The sequence below is a fragment of the Stenella coeruleoalba genome (genome assembly GCF_951394435.1).
Source record: "Stenella coeruleoalba genome assembly, chromosome: 5".
NCBI lineage: Eukaryota > Metazoa > Chordata > Mammalia > Artiodactyla > Delphinidae > Stenella > Stenella coeruleoalba.
Window position 1 is genome coordinate 46,257,413 of NC_137150.1, and position 20,484 is coordinate 46,277,896.

Here is a 20,484-nt window from a genome sequence, read left to right on the forward strand (position 1 = left end):
GCAGGTTATTAGTTATCTATTTTATACGTATTAGTGTATATATGTCAACCCCAATCTCCCAATTCATCACACCACCGCCACCCCCCGCCACTTACTTTTTAAATTTCACTAAATTTTACTAATATGATCTGCGATATAGATTAGTATTTGACATACAATATACCATTTGGAAGAAAAAGCCCTTAAACTTGTAATTTCACTAACTTTTATTAGTCTGCAAACCTTGAAGTATCAGAGACAATCATCAAGATCTCCAGGGCTTCCCCGGTGGCACAGCGGTTGAGAGTCCGCCTGCCGATGCAGGGGACACGGGTTCGTGCCCCGGTCCGGGAAGATCCTACATGCCGCGGAGCGGCTGGGCCCGTGAGCCATGGCCGCTGAGCCTGCGCGTCCGGAGCCTGTGCTCCGCAACGGGAGAGGCCACTACAGTGAGAGGCCCGTGTACCACAAAAAAAAAAAAAAAAAAAAAAAAATCTCCAGCACCTGGACACGTAATCACTTGATTACTTTTTTCAGTTGTTCGCTTTATTCTGGGTGCAAAATGGAAAAAGTAATGAACAAATGATCATTAGGTACTCTTTGACCACGAGAGTGTAATGACATGTTGCTCGTCAAGAAAATCATCTTCCTCCTCATCCGTACTGCTTTCAGAAACTGTCAGCGAGGACTGGATTTCAGTATCTTTTTCAGAAGAGCTGGAAATACATGAAAAGATCAATACACAATATACAGAACCAGGTTTCAGCTCTTCATTTATCTTCTGATCAATACTATACACGCTGAAGTCAGCGGAGGCAGGCAGACGTGAGGGGGCTGTCTTAGACTGAGACCATAATTTTCGATGTGCCCAATACACCAAGCCTCCTTGTAGTGAGAGATCCCCATCATTCTCCCTCTCCCAAGAAATAAAGCCACAGTGGAACCAAGGAGAGAAGATTTTATGGTCTCTTGTTGTGTCGTTCATTGATGATTCAGAAGGTACTTCACAAACTTACAGAGCCTCCGGGTCATCGTTAAGAACATTCATCATTACATTGGCTCTTTAACAGAATCCCAGTGAGTAGACTGCCAGATAAATCACCTCTTTTGGGTGCGGTAAATGAGGACTATGTGGATAGCCAGTCAAGATATGCCAAAGCCAAAATCCAGAACAGCAATTATATAGTTATTTTATTTTATGGTGGAAAGGAACTCGTGGAAACTCTAGTGTGTTGCTGTCTGAAATTTGGGGAAAGACGTAGAATGGGGGAACAGAGAGGAGCCTGCATAGTTCAGATATTTTGGTCCAAGTTATCTAGAATTTCAGCCGATGTATGCTACTAAATAATATATAATAGTTCACCCTGTGACAGATAGAACTCTTCTTTGGATTTTATGCCCAACACAGGCTAAACCAGCATTTCCTAAACTCTTGTTGGTGGACCAGTTCATATCTAACTGTGATTAAAAAAAAAAAAAAAAAAGTTTTCACTGGTCTGAGAAAAGAAGGACAAGGTAATAACTTTTTCATGAAATTTTTCATTTTAAAGAACTGTGCTTTATTCTATTAGTATATTCTCTTTATATTTAGTACTAAATGTCTTTCCTTTTATGAAATGGTGGTGAGAGCATGAAGTTGGTTTAGTTACTTTGTTCTTAATGACTTTTTTAGGGAAAAAATAGCAACTTTACATTGATCCCTTAAAAAAATATATTCGTGGTGTTAGAAATGCAAAAATCCTCGGACCACAGCTAAATGATTTCCTCCTTCAGAAAGACAAAGTAATGGACTCTTGATTCCCTTTTACTGCAATATTAGACTTCAACCAATCAAAGGAATTTACAAGTCAAGGGATTTTTATTTTACATTTATCTCAGTCTTTTTAGAAGAATCCCTCTTCCTTTTTCAGGGAATTCCAGTAAGTCAAAAGTAGCCTGATATGATAGACTACTTTTCTGAAGATTTATTAGTATAACCCATGTTCCTTATAAACAGATCACCATCTCTAAATAAATGTTCTTATGTAAGGAAACAATGAAGTTATACAGATTAAAATATGCTATCATTAATGATCTAGGCTTGATTTCAAGGAGACTTCTCAATATTCCATTCTATACATTGAGTAAGAGGCTATTAACGCAAAGTGTTGAAATTCAGTAAGTTAATGAATGCAAGCAAGGCAACTGTTTTTCAATATAAGAAGAAATGCTGAAGGATTATTAAATTCCAAATGTTTTTTCATTTTCCTGACACACATTGTGTAGCAGAGAATTATCTCTTCACGTTAAAGTAAGAACTTCATAAGCCTTTCACTAAATCCTGATAATAGGTCAGCAAAGGACCTAAACATTTTACAAAGAATGGACATATAAAGTACACACATGAGGACAATCTTTCTTTTTGTAGTAAAGATAACGAGGTGGGGCTTGTCAAAAATTTTATTATGCACTGTCTGTACATATAAGCTGCAGATTTAACCTACCTCTGTTCCTCAACTCCACATGGGTCCCTCGCACGTGAGCTCTTACGGAAATTCTGGGTAGTCTGACTTGTATTCAGCGAATGGTTGTTGAAGGCCGATAACTCTTCTGAGGTTAGGCTGTAAAGTTTTTCTGAAGGATCTGAAATATTTTATTTCATGCATTGTCAACACATAAATTCAAGAAACACATGTACAGCATATGGTGCTGGAAGTTTACTCAAAGTAAACTACAAGCAGTACAAAGACGGTCAGTACAGATTTTCAATCACCTCAACTTTTTAGTATTGGTGGGGTGGGCTGAATGTGAGGTATGTTTGATCTGAGATTCCAAATGAGGGCATGGGTATCATCACGTTAATCACACTGATTTATTTTTAGCAAATTTCCCAATTTTTTCAGCTTTTTTGAGATACAATTGACATGTAACATTGTGTAAGTTTAAGGTATACAACAGTGTGTTGATTAGAGACACAAATATTGTAAAATGATTACCACTATAGTGTTAGTTTATACCTCCATCATTCCACATAACTCCCATTTCTTTTTTGTGGTGAGAACATTTAAGATCTTCTCTCCTAGCAACTTTCAAGTATACAATACAGTATTACTAACTATAATCACTATGCTGTACATTAGATGCCCAGAAGTTATTCATCTTGTAACTTATTCATCTTATAAGTTTATACTGTTTGACTAACATCTCCCCATTTCTCCCACTATCCTCTCCTGGTAACCACCACTTTTCTCTGTTTCTATGATTTTGGCTTTTTCTGGGTCCACACAGAAGTGATATTTGTATAGTTTTGGATAGTGTAGTATAGACAGTATTTGCCTTCCTCTATCTGACTTACTTTACCCAGCCACATTGATTTTTTAGTATACGAATTTTGATTTTTTGACATTTTAAGTGTCAAATGCCCTGAAAATTCCCCAAATTCCAAAGAAAATCAAGTGAGCCTCTTTAAAGTTACAATACTGGGCAACTCCTAAACTTGCCTGAATGTTAAATACTTTATTATATCTTTTTATCTTCTAAGAATTAAAAGGTTTGCCCACACACAGTCTGAGGCAATGGTTAGTCTTGGAAAAGCTACCCTTTCTTTTTAGACCTCCTTGCTTTGTTTGGGTAGGTAATAGCCATGTGTATGTGAAAGGGGTGAAGCCTTAAATCTTCTTCATTTTCATGAATCTGGCCAGTGATTCAGCCTGAGTAAGGACAAATAGTACAAGCTAAATAAGCAAACATATCCTTATATGAACTACCAAAAAGTCAAGTATAGAAATAAATACAATTGCTATGTTAGGTCATAATGCCCTCGTTTTGTCATTGATAAAGTTGTAAGAGCCATCTAACTTATACATGAGGTTATGTTATGGAGACTTTTAAAACTTAAAACTACTGGCTGCTGTTCCTCCCTTCACTCTTATGAAAGCACCAAGATCAGAAGGACCAAACACCAAACTACGAGTATTATACACTTGACAAAAGATACTTTTGTGGTGGGGGGCTGGTTAGAAATAACTTGAAGTTTTTTGTGTTTTTGTTGTTGTTGTACGCGGGCCTCTCACTGTTGTGGCCTCTCCTGTTGCGGAGCACAGGCTCCAGACGCGCAGCCTCAGCGGCCATGGCTCACGGGCCCAGCCGCTCCACGGCATGTGGGATCCTCCCGGACAGAGGCACGAACCCGCATCCCCTGCATCGGCAGGCGGACTCTCAACAACTGTGCCACCAGGGAAGCCCAACTTGAAGTTTTTAAGCAAGCAGAGCTTCCCCTACAGAAGGTAACTTAGATTATTCCTCCTGCAAGATAGAGCTCAATACATTTACGACTGAAAGTGTCTTTAAAATCCCAGTGACTTCTAAATTACAATACGTGGAGAAATTCAGTAGGCTGAGGGATAAGGCTGCGGCTCCCAACGCCACCCCAAAGCAAGCAGGACAGCTTTCCCTGGTCTCGTTTATGTTTGGGAACTCTCTATAAGATTAACTTTGAGAAAAACAAAAGATTCCTCAGCTAAAATTTTTGTCCCATCCCCACTTGCTGGAGATTAGGAAATTGAGGGCCCACCGGGGATTGATAACTTATTCAAAGTCATGTAACTACATAACAGAAGAACTGGAACTCAACCTAAGCTCTTTTAGCTCACCGAAATAATAAATCACTATGTTCCAGAATCTAATTCTTTAGCATTAGGTTACTATCTTCTCTCCTATTTTTCCACAAGATGAAAGAAAACAGGCAGGCAAGGTCCCTTCACATACCCCAGTGATAGAGAATGTTACCCGTGGGAAAGCAGTCAATTCAGAATTTGGAATTGGTAGAACCACAGTGCTAAAACCCAATGGTGATACTTAGATCTAAGGAATCCCACCAGGAGAGATATTCAACCTCTGTTAGGCATCTGAGTCCTAACTGAATGAGTGCAGAGCTAATTCAAATTGTGCAAATAGGATGAGACTATTTTTGTAAAATTATTTATTCTCAAAATTATATTTCAGAATACCTTGTGAAGTTAGCAGGAACAAAGGTGACATCACTTGACTTTCAAGGCAGAGAAAAATAAAACTGCTAACAAAAACCCTACTGCAGGTTAGCATTAAAACCTAAGAGGTCAACCGTACAAAAACCTAAGTCTTCTGATTTTCCTCATACAGGACCAAGGAAGACTGCATTGATGCTTACATTGGAGATTTTACTTTATAACGGTCAAGTCAGCTGATTGTTGAGGAGTGGACTGAAATTAAATCTTTTCTATCCCTGGAGTAAGAGTGTATGTTCTCTGATCACTGAAGAATCTCTTAAATGCAATAATAAAGAATGGCCAAGGAGGAAAATTGACTAAATACAAAGTTCTACAGTGTATTTCTAAAACTCAGGTCATTTAAAACATGTACATAAAACTTTATTCTACGGGGAAATAAACACATATGAATATGGGGATGTATGTATACATATAGCTGATTCACTTTGTTATACAGCAGCAACTAACACAACAATGTAAAGCAATTATACTCCAATAAAGCTGTTAAAAAAAAAAAGAAGTAAAGAAGAAAGGCAGGACCAAGAAACAGGTTAAAAACTTCAAAGAACAAAAACAAAGCAGACAGGCTATTTCCCAATAAGGAATTCACCAACAACAACAAAAACAAGAACTAGATACACATACAAAGGACACCCCAATGTTCGGGAGGTGTGACAACCAGGACCCTCGCCCTGTAAGCTGTGAGCCTGTGCCCAGCCCGCCAGCGTCTTCCTCCTCACCCACTGTCTTGCTTTCTTTATCCTCCACCCCTTCTCTCCTTTGCCTTCAGTCTGCCCACACCCTCTCCCTCTCAAGTGATCACAATAGTGATTTGAAGGAAGGATTTCACACTGTTTAAGTGGCACTGTGGTCTAGTGGTAAGACAAAGGAATGTAGGGCAGACTTGCCTGGGTTTGTGCCGGGGGGCTTCTGAGCACCCAGGGGAGGCAGTTACTGCCCCATCCAGAGTCTCAGTTACTGTAGCCACACAGGGGGGACTAAAAGCAGCACCGGCCCCATCTACCTCACGGGGTAGCTGTGAAGATCAAATGGAGCAACATTTCATGGAAGAACAAACAGTGATTATTACTACTCACTGAATGGTTTCATATTCCTTACATCACAATGTATTTAGTATGTTGACTTTCACTTTTATGTGTCACTCAATTTTTTTTTCCAAAATTCAGATGCCCTAAAGCAAACAGACTGCCATTCTAACCCAACTTAACCTGACTGTCTTTACAAGGGTTATCTAGTTAATTAGCTAACTATAAATCCTGATTAGCCCTTTTACAGTTTAATATCTTACTTGATGGTCAAACTTTTAATTACTCAGGAAACTACTGCCTCACTCTTTTACTTCACAGGCAGTATGGCTACATCTGCTAGTATCAGGTAGATTTTTATTCTTTCTTGTTTAAGAAAAAGTCTTTTCCTTCCTCTCTTTAATTACTTGGCTCAGTACCTTTGGGCTCGTAGAAGCATAAGATTGCCATGGAAATGTAAGGACCACAAAAACTCTTTTTTTTTTTTTGCGTTACGCGGGCCTCTCACTGTTGTGGCCTCTCCCGTTGCAGAGCACAGGCTCTGGACGCGCAGGCTCAGTGGCCATGGCTCACGAGCCCAGCCGCTCCGCGGCATCTTCCCGGACCGGGGCACGAACCCGTGTCCTCTGCATCAGCAGGCGGACTCTCAACCACTGCGCCACCAGGGAAGCCCCACAAAAACTCTTAAACCGCAAATCAGAATGAGTTTAAAACAAATGAATCATTTTTACCTATTGAAAAGATGAATGCTTTACTGTGTATTATTACTGATACTTTCTCGTAATGCATATCTTCTGATATTTCCAAATTCTTCAGGCTATAACAATATCCCAAAACTGAAAAAATGCCTTGGTAAGTAAATTATACTGGTATGTTGAGTTCATTAAGGGAGTGACTATAGTGTTATTTACAAAGATATTTGTGGAGGGAGTAAAAATACAGCCTGAACTATAGCTAACTATAATCCTCAAAGTGCCCAGAAAAAAACATAGTTCTAGAATAGAAACAGCTTTTATATGTTTTTGACTAAAAACTGGACTTGTCAAGTGCACCATACCTTACTGTATGTCAAAAGCACCACCCATGGGTTTCTTATATAATTTAACAGTAAAATCAGGACAGACTATGTGCTGGGCACTTAAATGTTAAAATGCATGTGTGTGTGCATGTATGTGTGTGGAGAGAGAAAATTTTTATAAACATAATATTTAATATATACCCGTACTCAAATTCAATCACTGAACAATTTTATGATAGGGCCTATTATCATACTCATCTTTCATACATGGAAACGGATGCAGCGTGAGTTTAAGAAAGTAATTTGCCCAATGTCAAGAAGGTAGGAATTTCAGAGTTTCAGAGCTGGACCCCTGGCCCCAGAGCCTGATTCTCAACCACCTGCCTTGCTGCCCCTTGTCTCCTGATTCAGCAGGAAGTTGTATCTGCAACCTGCATACATGTGCGCGTGCGCGCACACATCCCTAGCCCCCTGCCGGCCCCACCTCCTTTTGAAATGGCTCTACTGTCAGCTTCAGCAATCAGAGTCAAAGGAGAAACTACTCGATGTATTATAGTTATTTTGTGTCTTTTCTTCTCCAGGCTCCTTGGCTCTTTTCCTAGAACTTAGAGGAAGTGGATGTATCTATCCTAGAGCTAACAGAAAACAAGTCAGAAGGTCTGCTGCTCACAAAAAGGCAGGTTTCACAGGGGTGCGAACTCATATATATTTGCTTAAGAGTCCAATTGTGTAGCTGTGTCTGTGTGACACCAGACCTCATGAAGTTTTTCCAGAATGCACCATGGGTAGTGACATGTAGGTGGAATTTTTCTGCCCAGTGATGCTGAACAGAACACAAAAGCCTGTGCTGAATCAGTGAATTTTCTAGAGTAGGGCCTGATTGCACCATAGCATCTGTCCCCTCACTGACTGTTGGGACGATTCAGCTGATGTGCTGTCCTCTTCCTTCCTCAGCTCCAGGTGAGTGTCTCCAAAGCTGTGCACTCATCCAAGGCCAGTCTTCCCAGATAGAAAGAGAGCTGTTCCTGGGTAGAGTGTGTATAAGTGATTGCATTCTGCTCCTGAACTATCAGAAAGCCCTGGCGGTTCACAGGCTACATAGTGGGTGCTTGCTTTTATATATGAAAAGTTATGTATTCTAGTGAAAATATTGGTGTTGGAGTACGAGGAAATGAGTGACACGGAGAAAAAGTGAAGCATGTAAGGACAAACCTGACAGAGGAAATGGAAAAGCTGAGAGGTTAGAAACAAAGAAAGACTACTGTTTTTAAAATATTTCATTTGTAAAAAATGGAACTTATCAATTTATCAAAATTAAAAAACTTTTCACCTTCTGATTTAAAATTGTATGATTATCCTTTTGATCCAGTTCAGACCTGACATGCTTCATTTTAGAACTGGCTTTTAATGTGAGAATTACCTCCAAGGATATTTCCATTTGATTTTTAGTAATGTGGAGTCAGGCAAATGAATGACAGGTAAAGATGGACCACAATCTCTCCTCCCCCAACCCCTAATGAAATGAATGGAAAAAGCAGAAAAATAAAAAATAAAATAAAATCATAAAAAGAACCAAAGGAAGAGGTACAAGTTCACATAATAAACGTTGACAAGGGACAACCAAAGGAATAAACAGAAGATTCATTCAGGTAGAGCTGGGGGCTACTGCTGTCCACCCCCTCCCCTCCCCACCCAGTAAGCACACAAACTAGTAACAGGAAAAGGAGAGTCATCTAAGGTGCTGACAAGTCTCACTAATACCACGCAGATTTAGAGAAAAGTGGGTGAAGGGGAAGTAAGGAGAAAACATTATAAATATTTTTAAGCCCTAAAACATCCACCAGAAGATCTCAGCAGAGGCAAGAAAATTGCAAACTTGCAGGTGTCCCCCCAGGGACAGAACACACTTGAAATCAGGTCCAATAAAGTTTGGTGTTTAATAAAATCCAAAAAAAAAAGACAAAAGAGCCCAGATCCTCCAACAAAAGAGGTTAAACTCCCCAGTCCTTCATGTATCCTTCCTGTGCCTTTGAGCCAGCAGGATACAGAAAAGAGTGCAACAGCCAACCCCCAAATAGTAGCTCCAAAGAGAAGATTAACACATCTCAGTACAGGTGGAGAGAGTTTCAGGGAGAATGCAGTCTCACTATATCAGAAAAGACAGAAGATATGAGCAAAGCCACCCACAATGCATGTGAGCAAGTAAGATACATGGAACTGACAGCAACTAGTTATGCAAACAAACTGGAATCCAAGAATCCACAGCACACAAAGAATGATTAAATGAAAGACCAATCTGGTAGATGACAGATCAAGACCATAACAAAACTCCCCCATAAGTCCTTGCGCTACAGAAGAAATAATGAAAATGACATTTTTAAAAAGAATAAAACTAATATCAAAGATCAAACAACAACATGTCAGACATCAAAAAGGATAATAAATTAAATGATCGCTTGTTCCTGGACTGGATCTTGCACCAGAAAAAAACAAGCTATAATGAACATCACTGAGACAATTTGAAAACATTAGACACGCACTGTGGATTAGAGAATTATAGTGTATCATTGTTAGATTTCCTGATTTTGATCATTGTACCATGGTTATATAAGAAAATGTTGTTGTTCGTGGAAAATACACTGAAGTATTTTTTAGAAAAGGGTCGTGATGTTTATAACTTCTCAAATGGTTCAGAAACAGTGTTGTGTTTGTGTGTACATATATGCAAATGAGGTAAGAGACAAACAGGTGGTGAACTGGGTAAAGTGTATATGGCAGTTCCTTGTACTATTCTTGTGTTCTTGCAAATTATCTGTAAATCTGAAATTATATCAAAGTAAAAATTACCAAAAATAGTCAAAGCAATACCTGTAAAGGGCTAATTTATTAAGTCAATCAATAAAGAATGGACTAAAACCAGCTGAAAATTGAAATTCTGACATAGAAGATGTCAGTAAATGCAAAGGAAGATAAAAACAGGTTAAAACAGTTGAAGAAAATGTAAGAAGATCCAACATAGACAAAACAGGTCTCAGCAGGAGAAAGCCAAATGGAACAGAAAAGCAACTCAAATATACAATAGCAGACAATTTCTCTGAAAATAAGGAGGAACTTAAGCACTTTAAGAATGCTGAATAACTGGGCTTCCCTGGTGGCGCAGTGGTTGAGAATCCGCCTGCTGATGCAGGGGACATGGGTTGGTGCCCCTGTCCGGGAAGATCTCACATGCCGCAGAGCGGCTGGGCCCATGAGCCATGGCCACTGAGCCTGCACGTCCGGAGCCTGTGCTCCGCAACGGGAGAGGCCACAACAGTGAGAGGCCCATATACTGCAAAAAAAAAAAAAAAGAATGCTGAATTACTGACACTGAAATATAATCCTGGTCAGGTAACTGAATTTCAAAGATTAAGACGTTCTTCTAACATCCAGTCAGGAAAGAAGCCAAGTCACATGCAAGAGAGAGGGTGAAGTAAAAAATTGGAGACCTCAGACTATTTCACAGCAAATTCAGACCCAGGAGACAATGAATCAGTATGTTCAAGGTTGAAGAGAAAAGTGACCCAAGGAAATTACCCGCAGTCAATTTGCCATTCAAATACAAAGGTAGCAGGCATTCTCAAACATGACAGGACTCCAGTAATAGAGCTACCATGAGCTCTACCAGAGGGAAAGAAGTATTTGACAATTAAATTCAACCAAACAAAATTTAAATGGAAAAACCATGCCAAAGGACTAACTAGCACCATATCCAGGGACAGAAGACACTGGAGAAATGTCTACTGAGCGCAGAGGAAAAGAACTGTGATCCACTAAATTAATCTAGCTAACTTGCCAATTGACCATAAAGATAAAACTCAGACATTCTCCAGAATACCACAATCAAAACTTCTAGAAAAGAATCAAAATAAAAGGTTCAAAATTGGGAAGTCTTATAAAAATGCAGAATCTCAGGCCCCATCCCAGACATAAGAATCAGAATCTGCATTTTAACAAGACCACCGGGGGATCTGCGTACACACTGAAACTTGAGAAACACTGCTTCAAAAGATCTAACAGGGCTTCCCTGGTGGCGCAGTGGTTGACAGTCCGCCTGCCGATGCAGGGGACACGGGTTCGTGCCCCGGTCCGGGAAGATCCCACGTGCCGCGGAGTGGCTGGGCCCGTAAGCCATGGCCGCTGAGCCTGTGCGTCCGGAGCCTGTGCGTCCGGAGCCTGTGCTCCGCAACGGGAGAGGCCACTACAGTGAGAGGCCCGCGTACTGGGGAAAAAAAAAAAAGATTGAACAGCTCACTTCTCAAAGTGTGGTGGGCAACAGCTTTTATAAAGCAACAGAGATTAGCCACTCACTGAGTTTGTAGGAAGGAGAAAAAACAATTTTTTTATGTCTGCATGAAGGATGAAGGTCCTTAAGCCACAATTTAACTGTGTATTATGTGAGCTAAGGGGACTATCTCTGATATGGCTGGGCACCCACATGTTTTATAACATTTTCAGGGTGACATCGGGGGATAGTCAAGAAAACAGACACAAAGGTTGATGGTTAAAAGAGAAGGGAAAGGCTTGTTTTCTTGGAAGATGATATGAAGAATCAGGTGGAAGGCAGAGTTAATGTTGTCTATGGTGAAAAAATAGCATTACCTGCAGGATTTCTCAGTGCATTTAATTCTTTTTCCAAACTGTCTAAGGTTTGTTGATCAGCAGTGTCGTCTAAGAAAGGCTCGTCATGGTCAGTATCATCAATATATTCAATTTCTGAAATTTCAGAAGCAGCTCTAGAGAGTGATCGAGCAGCTGTATTTCTTGACCAGGGATGAGAAGAGGAAAGGCGGCTGGAACTTCTTTTCACAGAGTTGCAAAGTGGTAAATTTGCTGTTGAAGGTCTCTGTGATGTCCAGCCTAAAATAAAAAAAAATTTAAATCAACTGTTTTTAAAATTCTGAATGAGTGCTTAAAGATACAAAAGACCAGTCCCCTGAACTTAGAACAGCTAAATTCATGCAACAGAGTTTACGAGAAAATGAACTTTAGATTATCATCCATTTTGGTTTACCTCAATTTGTGAATCCCGAATTACTTTCCCTATGTCATAAAGAACACTTCTGGGTTATTCTTCCCAAATTTTTTCTACATTCAGAGAAAGGCAAGCTAATTTTAATATTAACTAAAACAAAACATCTGTAAACCCAGTCAATTCCACAACAGTTCAACACCCCAATCTTATCATCTATCCCATAGCCAACCACTGTGCCCTGTATCTTCAATTCTAGGACAATGCCACACTGTGCCTTGTAAGAGGATAGGATAAACATGGTATCACTTCCTAGTGAACCAATTTTATGTGATGGTGTGTAACATTCTTCTATTAAAACAGATATGGAGACAAAATAGACCAGTATGTAAAATCTTTTAGAAAAACACAGGCTTTAAAGAAATTGAGAACACATCTCTAATTTTGCTAAATATGAGTTCACTCTCAGCCACTTTATAGGGTGCTTCAGTGGAAAAGTTCCAGAAGCACAGATCTGAGTCAGGTTATCACTTTGTTCCAGTAGGGTAGTGACCACTTTATCTTGATCTATTTCAAAGGTTGACTTAGTTGGTTTCTTCAATATGTGTGTTTCTTTCATAGTAGGAAAACATAATCCGTTCAAAACATACTAACAGAGCATAACTATATATCATTTGGTACTGCTCACAAGGTTCTTTAAAAAAGGCCAAGGGAATGAATATTCAAGACATAAATTTGGAAATGCATAGTGCAGGTATATTTTTAATATCCTGAATCATTGTTCTGGTTTAGATAAATATAGCTAGCTAGTGGGAAGCAGCCGCATAGCATAGGGAGATCAGTTCGGTGCTTTGTGACCGCCTGGAGGGGTGGGATAGGGAGGGTAGGAGGGAGGGAGACGCAAGAGGGAAGAGATATGGGAACATATGTGTATGTATAACTGATTCACTTTGTTATAAAGCAGAAACTAACACACCATTGTAAAGCAATTATACTCCAATAAAGTATATATAAAGCAATTATATGCCAATAAAGATGTAAAATATATATACATTAAATGTAAATAATTTATAAGATAATCTTGCATTCCCTTAATATAAATTGCCTTTGTGTAAAATATTGGATTCTTTAAAGAAGTGCTATTGTCATTATCATAAAAGTCATGATTTGACTTAACATATGCCATATAACATTATGCCCACTGTATTGACTCAAAGGAAAATGTAAGATTTAGAAGGGTGGCTACAGGCAATTGTCATGTATTAAACGGTTAATGATTCTTGAGTTTGTCTTTTATTTTTAACTTAAAAGATCTATTTTGAAGGTAGCTACTACCCTAAGAAGAATCTTAATGCAGTATGTAATTATTTAAGCAATTAAAACTGACTAAGGTAAGTCCCAAAGGGCACCAATTTTAATGAACATTTCAGAAATCAATTTTGAAAACAATTTTTGTGGGAGTGAAATTGTGAATAAATTAAGATTCTGACCTTTTTGTGTCTATTTGTGGTCAGAGACAATTCTGAAGAAAAATAACTGACAAAAACGTGCCTATGTTTTTTAAAAAATAAATGTAAATATCCCTAAGATTTATTTTAATGACTAGAATTTGGAAATGATTTTACCTGTAATATGTAAGGAATCTATATTTTATTTATAGCCGTCAAGAAAAACAAATTTGCCATTCCCAAGAGTGAAGTAGGAACAGTAATGGTGGAAGTAAAGGTCAGAGAGTATAACAGTAATTCAGCTATATAAATAGAAACTTCTAGATCTATGGAGAAAACCACACCCTTCTATTTGTATTGTGCTATGTCTCAGTCAAAATTAAAAGGAATTTAAAACTCATTAAAATAAACAAACAAGGACACCAAGGGGGGAAATCGGCGGGGGGGGGGGGGTGGGGGGGGTGGGATGAATTGGGAGATTGGGATTGACATGTATACACTGATGTGTATAACATGGATGACTAATAATAATAAATAAATAAATATTAAAAAATAAACAAACAAAAGAAGTTATTAGGAAGAACTGGACTTCTGCCAACACAGGCAAACATGAGGTGAGAAAAATTTAACATAATGTAGATGCCCTTCAGAAAATTCAGGAGAGTACAAACGCTTGCTGAACTCTTATAACAACATCTGGCTGCTACAGTATTAGAGGTTAATTGATCCCAGCTGAGAAAAAACAAGTACACTGGGGTTGGATCAGACTTATGCTTAGCACACAGCAAAGAGACAGACCATCTTTCTTACTGGACATATACTCAAAGTGTAATTTAAAGTACCTAAAACATAGAAAGACAGTGAGGCTTCAGGTTGGTCCTTGATTTTATTTTGTTCATTTAGGTATGTCATTTCCTCTGGTGTTTCCTGTATAAGCTTATTAGTGTTATTGCTAGGGTTAAGATTAGAGAACCAGTTAAGATGGGCACTAATGAAAAATGCCACAACTAAAGGGATCATCCCATATTTTTTTTTAAAGCCCAATTTGTAGATTATAAAACATAAGAAATTCCTTTTGGAAGTAACTTATGCTATCATTGCCAATGTAAATAATATTCCCATATATGTTTCAGGAACTCTTAGAAAATACATTTTTTAATGTATAAATTCTCAGTAATTTACACAGTGGAGCAAGAATATCAAAAGACAATAATGTTTTGCGACCTTTATCCAGGGAAAAAATATTGAGTCCTTTGGTCAGAATGCTACTTGTTATTGAAACAGTATGCAAAAAGCATGTTGCTCTGCTTATGTTTCATCCACTTCTAATGTTTTATTTAGAATAGTAATAATTACTATTGTATTAAAGACTTCAGTGAGTGATTAATATTTTTTATATATCGGCATTCTTATGCCCATTAATGTAACCCAAAGCACCATTTTACATTATTTTCCCAATATTTCACTGGTCTTATTAGTAATCATAGCCTATATTATTGAGCTAATACCAAGGACAATTTCTTCTGTTATATTTATAGTATAACTGTGATCAGTGTTAATCTATAATTTCCTCAGATTACAGAGATAGGAAGTCGGAGTCGGGGAGCAGTAGGTTTGGGCAGCGGGTGGGGAGAAGCAATGGACTTCCTGCTCAACACACATGTATTTCATAGCTATCATGTTTTTACATTCACAAACTTAAAAATCTTACAGAAAGAGGAATTCCTTTATATACTGGCATCAGTTCAGAACATAAGATTTCTGTAACTTGTGGCACAGTCAGGAAAATTTCATTTTTATTTCAGGCCACTATCTCTGTCCAGAAAGGCATCTCTTTCCACCTCTAACTGGGAAGTCTTAATAATGCTTTAAGATTTGTCTGAAATGTCACCTACTCTCTAACATCTTAAATATCAACATGTTTCAATGGCAAAGCAATCATTTTACTATCTCCATTCCTAAAAGACTGCACATGCATCTACCTCTATTATGACTGATCATATGTACTATTATTAGTTACCTATCAGTCTCCAGAAGCATGTTACTCGTGGTTCTTTCATAAACCTTTTATTATTAATACATATGGTACAATTTATGTATTTACATGTCTAAACAGCAGTTTTCTCCAAGTATGATTTTTGGACTATCTACATCAGCATGACATGGAATTGTTGATAAAATAAATGCAAATTCCTGGACCTTATCTCAGCCTTAATGAATCAGAATCTCTAAGAGTGACAATGAAAAATCCTCATTGCAACAGGTTTCCCAGGTGATTATGTTCATGCTCACATTCGAGAGCCTTTGAACTGGACTCTAAGCTTTCGGGCTTCTGGGAAGAAGGTTTATTTTATATCACCAGCACCAGGCCTCAAGTAGGTGCTCCTTCAAATGTTTTTTATAGTAAATTATTGACTTCAACTGATCACTCTAAGTTGATACTTAAAGGCATTTGGCTACTTACATATAAAGATTTGTCTTGGGCTTCACTGATGGCGCAGTGGTTGAGAATCTGCCTGCCAATGCAGGGGACATGGTTCGGGCCCTGGTCTGGGAAGATCCCACATGTTGTGGAGCAACTAGGCCCGTGAGCCACAACTACTGAGCCTGCATGTCTGGAGCCTGTGCTCCACAACAAGAAAGGCTGCGACAGTGAGAGGCCTGAGCACAGCGATGAAGAGTGGCCCCCGCTTGCCACAACTAGAGAAAGCCCTCGCACAGAAACGAAGACCCAACACAGCAAAAATAAATAAATTAATTAATAAACTCCTACCCCCAACATCTTCAAAAAAAAAAAAAAATTTGTCTTAGTAACAAATTCTCATAGCATGCATGTGAACTTGTTTTTAATCAATATATAGTGACTTTAAGAAGTATCTTTGACTGCCTCAGAAGGAAGCAGTCAGAATATTTAAAGCTGCCCTAGACTTTGATGTGAGAATAGGTTCCTAATTATAGAGCCAAAAAACATTTATCATAAATGAATGGATTTTCCACTAAAAAAAATACCTTTTAAAATCTGACAGGTTCTCAACATAAATGCACATGGAAAGAATCTAAGCTAGCCAAGTAGTTTTAATCATAGGATTTAGGGCAAGAGAGACATATAAACCTTACATATTTGGACAAATCATATGTAATTAAATTTCTAGCTTGAAGATGGCCTTTAGACGAAGGCAAACAGTCCCCTTTGTCAAGTGTTTCTCCCAAAGATCAGGGAACGTGCCTTATGCAACCATTTTCTCCCAGGGCCCGGCACAGTGCTGTCATACTCAGCACGTGTATTGAATTGCCTTAATTCCTCAGTCATCTATTACAACTTCATCTGAAATTCAGCACAAAGCAAACCTACTTCAGAAGGTATTTTAGGATAACAATAATGATCTAATAATACTATTGATTTTAATCATGCCAAAATTCTCTGCATACCCTCACTAGGAAAATACTGCAATGAGCATTCAATATGTCGAAAGAGTTATCCTATAGAAAATCTTGAAATTATTTTGGCTAGAAGATAGAGTTAATGAACTGAAATCAAGATTCCAGGGCCAACATATTAAGCATCAGGTTTAAAGCAGAGGTTTCTTAACCAGAGCAGCAAGTAGCAATCTTATGGCTTTGTGTGATCATAATACGAATCAAGAAGAGGAGTATGCGAAATCTAGTATAGATATACTCTTTCCTGAAAGTGTAATGAAACCCAGCATGTATTTTATAAGCGTTGTTCAAAATATATGCCATATCCTGAGCTACATTTTAAAAATATTAATCTCTAATACACTATTACAGAAAGGAGCTAAGACTGTAAAATTTATGTTTTTGAGAAGAATAAAGACTACTCTTGGTTTTTTGGTTTTGGAAGAAAAGTCCAGGACAGTTTAAATGAGTAAGTTTAAATTAAGTAACTGCAAAAACTAATTTTCAGGTGCCTAGTAAACTGCTAAGAGACAAACTAATAAATGAAGTGAGCCACCAATACGGCACTGCAGCCTTACAGCCAATCTTACCAGTCTTTTGCTGTGTTCTCCTTGATGATGCGCTCTGGGCTCTCTTCAGAACACCCAAGGCAACTGCATTATCAGCATAGGCACTTACGCTATGGTCTGGGATCCATTCTCTGTCTCCTAAAAATGGAAAAGTGGTAAAATTATATAAAGTTGACAAAGAGGAGACATCCATATTGTTGCTTTATTATATGTATTGCCTTACTGGATAATATTTAGCTAAATAAAAAACATTTATAACAGTGAGGTATATATTATGAAAGAAAATCTCATAATTATACAACAAAAGGAAAAATTCTAAATTTCAAAGATATTGCACACACACACACATACAAGTTTGAACAGAAACAAATATTTTTAAAAGTATACAGCAATATAACATAAAATACAATCATTTGTATGTGAAAAAATATATTTGAATACATAGGAAATTTAAGAATACAGGCGACACCAAGACATGGCTTTAAAAGAAAATGATGGATATGTCTCAGAAATCTCACAGATCCTAAGATTTTAAGATGGCATTTAAGAATTATCGTACAATACTTAACACTGATTGATTGATAGTCAATCAAGTGATTTGAAGAATTACTATTAATTTATTAAGGGCCACACTTCTAAAATACGAAAATAATCTCTCAGTCTCATTATAGCCATGTTTTCTGACAGTAGCCTTAAATATAAATATATGGCAACTCTGACAGAGTTAATAATTCCAGCCAGAAAAGAAGGAAATGATTTATTTGTTGAACAGAATTGCCCAGTATTTCCTAAGATGTTGACAAACTGTTTTAAAAAAAGGTGTCAGAAAACTGTTAGCTTGGTCCACAGGCCGTCTGATTTTATGTCTGAATTTACCTGCAATTGTAATCCTAGTACTGGAGTAGCTGCATTCTAAGTTATGAGAAGGAAGTAAGTTGAGTCTTTCATTTTTATCGAAAACAAAGAATCTTTCAAGTCCTTGATATTGTTCAGTTATGGGCTTACTTCTGAGGGCTATTTCTTGTAATAACTAGGAAACAAAATATTCAACAAAGTTAAGTTTATTTTATCTCATCCACACAAACCAGCACGTTCATTCACTGAGCGCCTACTATGTTCTTGGCATGGATTCTGCCCACATCAAGTTTAGGTTCTAGTTGTGGAGACATAAGTAATAACACAACATTTATATAGAGTAAATTCGGAAAAATGCACAAACCACAATTACAGTAATAATCTGAAAGTTGCCATCAAATCTAAGGAGGACAGAAGTTCACGAAAAAAAAAAGTAAAGTTTTCCTATCTCTTTCCTTTCCTTTATTTTCTTCCCTCAGTGTCTTTGCACATAAATTACTCTGGAAAATAGAGTCTCATATGCTGTGCTTTTGTATTAGTAGTGTCTTTGTCTATACATAAAATAAATTCAGAGACGAAAGTAAAATACTGATGGAAACAAATCTGATCTGATCATGGTCACAGAGAAAATCCAAGTTAACAAAACATTCACCATGAATAAAATATACCAGTACGAAACTGAGGCAAGGGTGAGCTAAGTAATTTGTGAAGTTCATACAGGTAGAAACTAGCAGACCTAGATTTTGAATATACAGATCTAGCTGATCTGAAGCCTAGGCTTACTCCACCACCCTATGAATTCATATTTTGTTATGCTTTCATCCTAGGGAGAATATAAATATGGGATTTAAAAAGTACATGGGTCTAGTAGGAAACAGATTGGAGATGTACCAGTGAGAGCTCTGGATGGACTTAAAATACAATCAGAGTGGCTATCAGTATTTAACAGTTCCATAATATATCTAACTAATGCCCAGATGCCGTCTGGTTCAAGGTGGTAATCACACAAAGAAAATTACGATAACTCCACTCAAATGTATAAATCATATAAATGATATTGCAAAACCAAGCTAGTGACCAATAAAGCACTTCCTTCAAAGACAAGTCCAAGTCCACCCTACTGATGACGCCTTCACTGGCTCTCCCAGACACTGATCAAAAATTCACAGGAATGGGCTTCCCTGGTGGCGAAGTGGCTGGGAGTCCGCCTGTCGATGAGGGGGACACGGGTTCGTGCCCCGGTCCGGGAAGATCCCACATGCCGCGGAGCGGCTGGGCCCGTGAGCCATGGCCGCTGAGCCTGCGCGTCCGGAGCCTGTGCTCCGCAACGGGAGAGGCCACAACAGTGAGAGGCCCGCCTATCGCAAAAAAAAAGAAAAAGAAAAAGAAATTCACAGGACCCCTTCAGCTCTATTGGAGCTCATATTTGGATTAGACAATTGAAAATATGGAAGTTTCTTTTAAAGCCTAGGCTAACAGAGAAAAATGAGAGTGAATTTGCTTGTTTGCCCAATGTCACCAAGTTAACTATTGGAGGTTTCAGATTCAAAACCAAGAGCCCCCAACTAGTCCATGTTCTTCCTGGCACATGCCCCTACCTCACTGCTGCTGCTTTACAACTTAGTACTCAATTCCACTCCTTTATGAAGAACTCAATTTCTGGAAACTGAAGTGCAAAATGTACTGTCTTATACTCCATTTTGAAGTCAAGTAATGCCACTGCTTAAAATTGCCCCTACTGTCCACTCCTGAATTTCCTACTGGAGCAGAACTGATTTCTAAATAGTTTCTGCTCAGGGAATGGTTTCTACTAGGGCAGAGGAAGAGTAAAAGCAGTTCATGTAGAGTCATTAGGGATGAAAAGAAAGTAGATTCTACCACTAAGTGTAAAGCACTGTGGTTCTATGATATAATCATTTGCCACTTACTTTTTTTACAATAGTAGTATAAGAGATCAAAATTAGTAGTTTTTTAACATTTCAATTTTAACGATGAAATACTTTAAATATACAGATATGTACAACACATAACTTTCTCACACAATATCAGTAATTTAAAAGACTTGCTTCAAATATCTATACCAAAAATATATATATTAGACTTTATAAGTAGACTTTATTGTATTATTGTATTGAAGT

General features: G+C 38.0%; 1 protein-coding gene across 4 annotated transcripts in view; it reads right to left on the reverse strand.

Annotated features, from left to right (window-relative positions):
* Nucleotides 1–241: 241 nt before the first annotated feature.
* The window catches only part of ZBBX (zinc finger B-box domain containing), a 111,578-nt gene continuing 91,335 nt past the window's right edge, over nucleotides 242–20,484 (reverse strand). For all 4 annotated transcript variants that reach the window (XM_079922371.1, XM_079922369.1, XM_079922370.1 and 1 more), the window contains 5 exons: nucleotides 18,368–18,521; nucleotides 17,513–17,629; nucleotides 11,688–11,945; nucleotides 2,463–2,601; nucleotides 242–695 (listed from right to left, as the gene is read on the reverse strand). In XM_079922371.1, coding sequence (XP_079778497.1) covers nucleotides 569–695; nucleotides 2,463–2,601; nucleotides 11,688–11,945; nucleotides 17,513–17,629; nucleotides 18,368–18,521 — 795 coding nt within the window. In that variant the 3' untranslated portion in view covers nucleotides 242–568. The remainder of the gene's footprint in view (nucleotides 696–2,462; nucleotides 2,602–11,687; nucleotides 11,946–17,512; nucleotides 17,630–18,367; nucleotides 18,522–20,484) is intronic.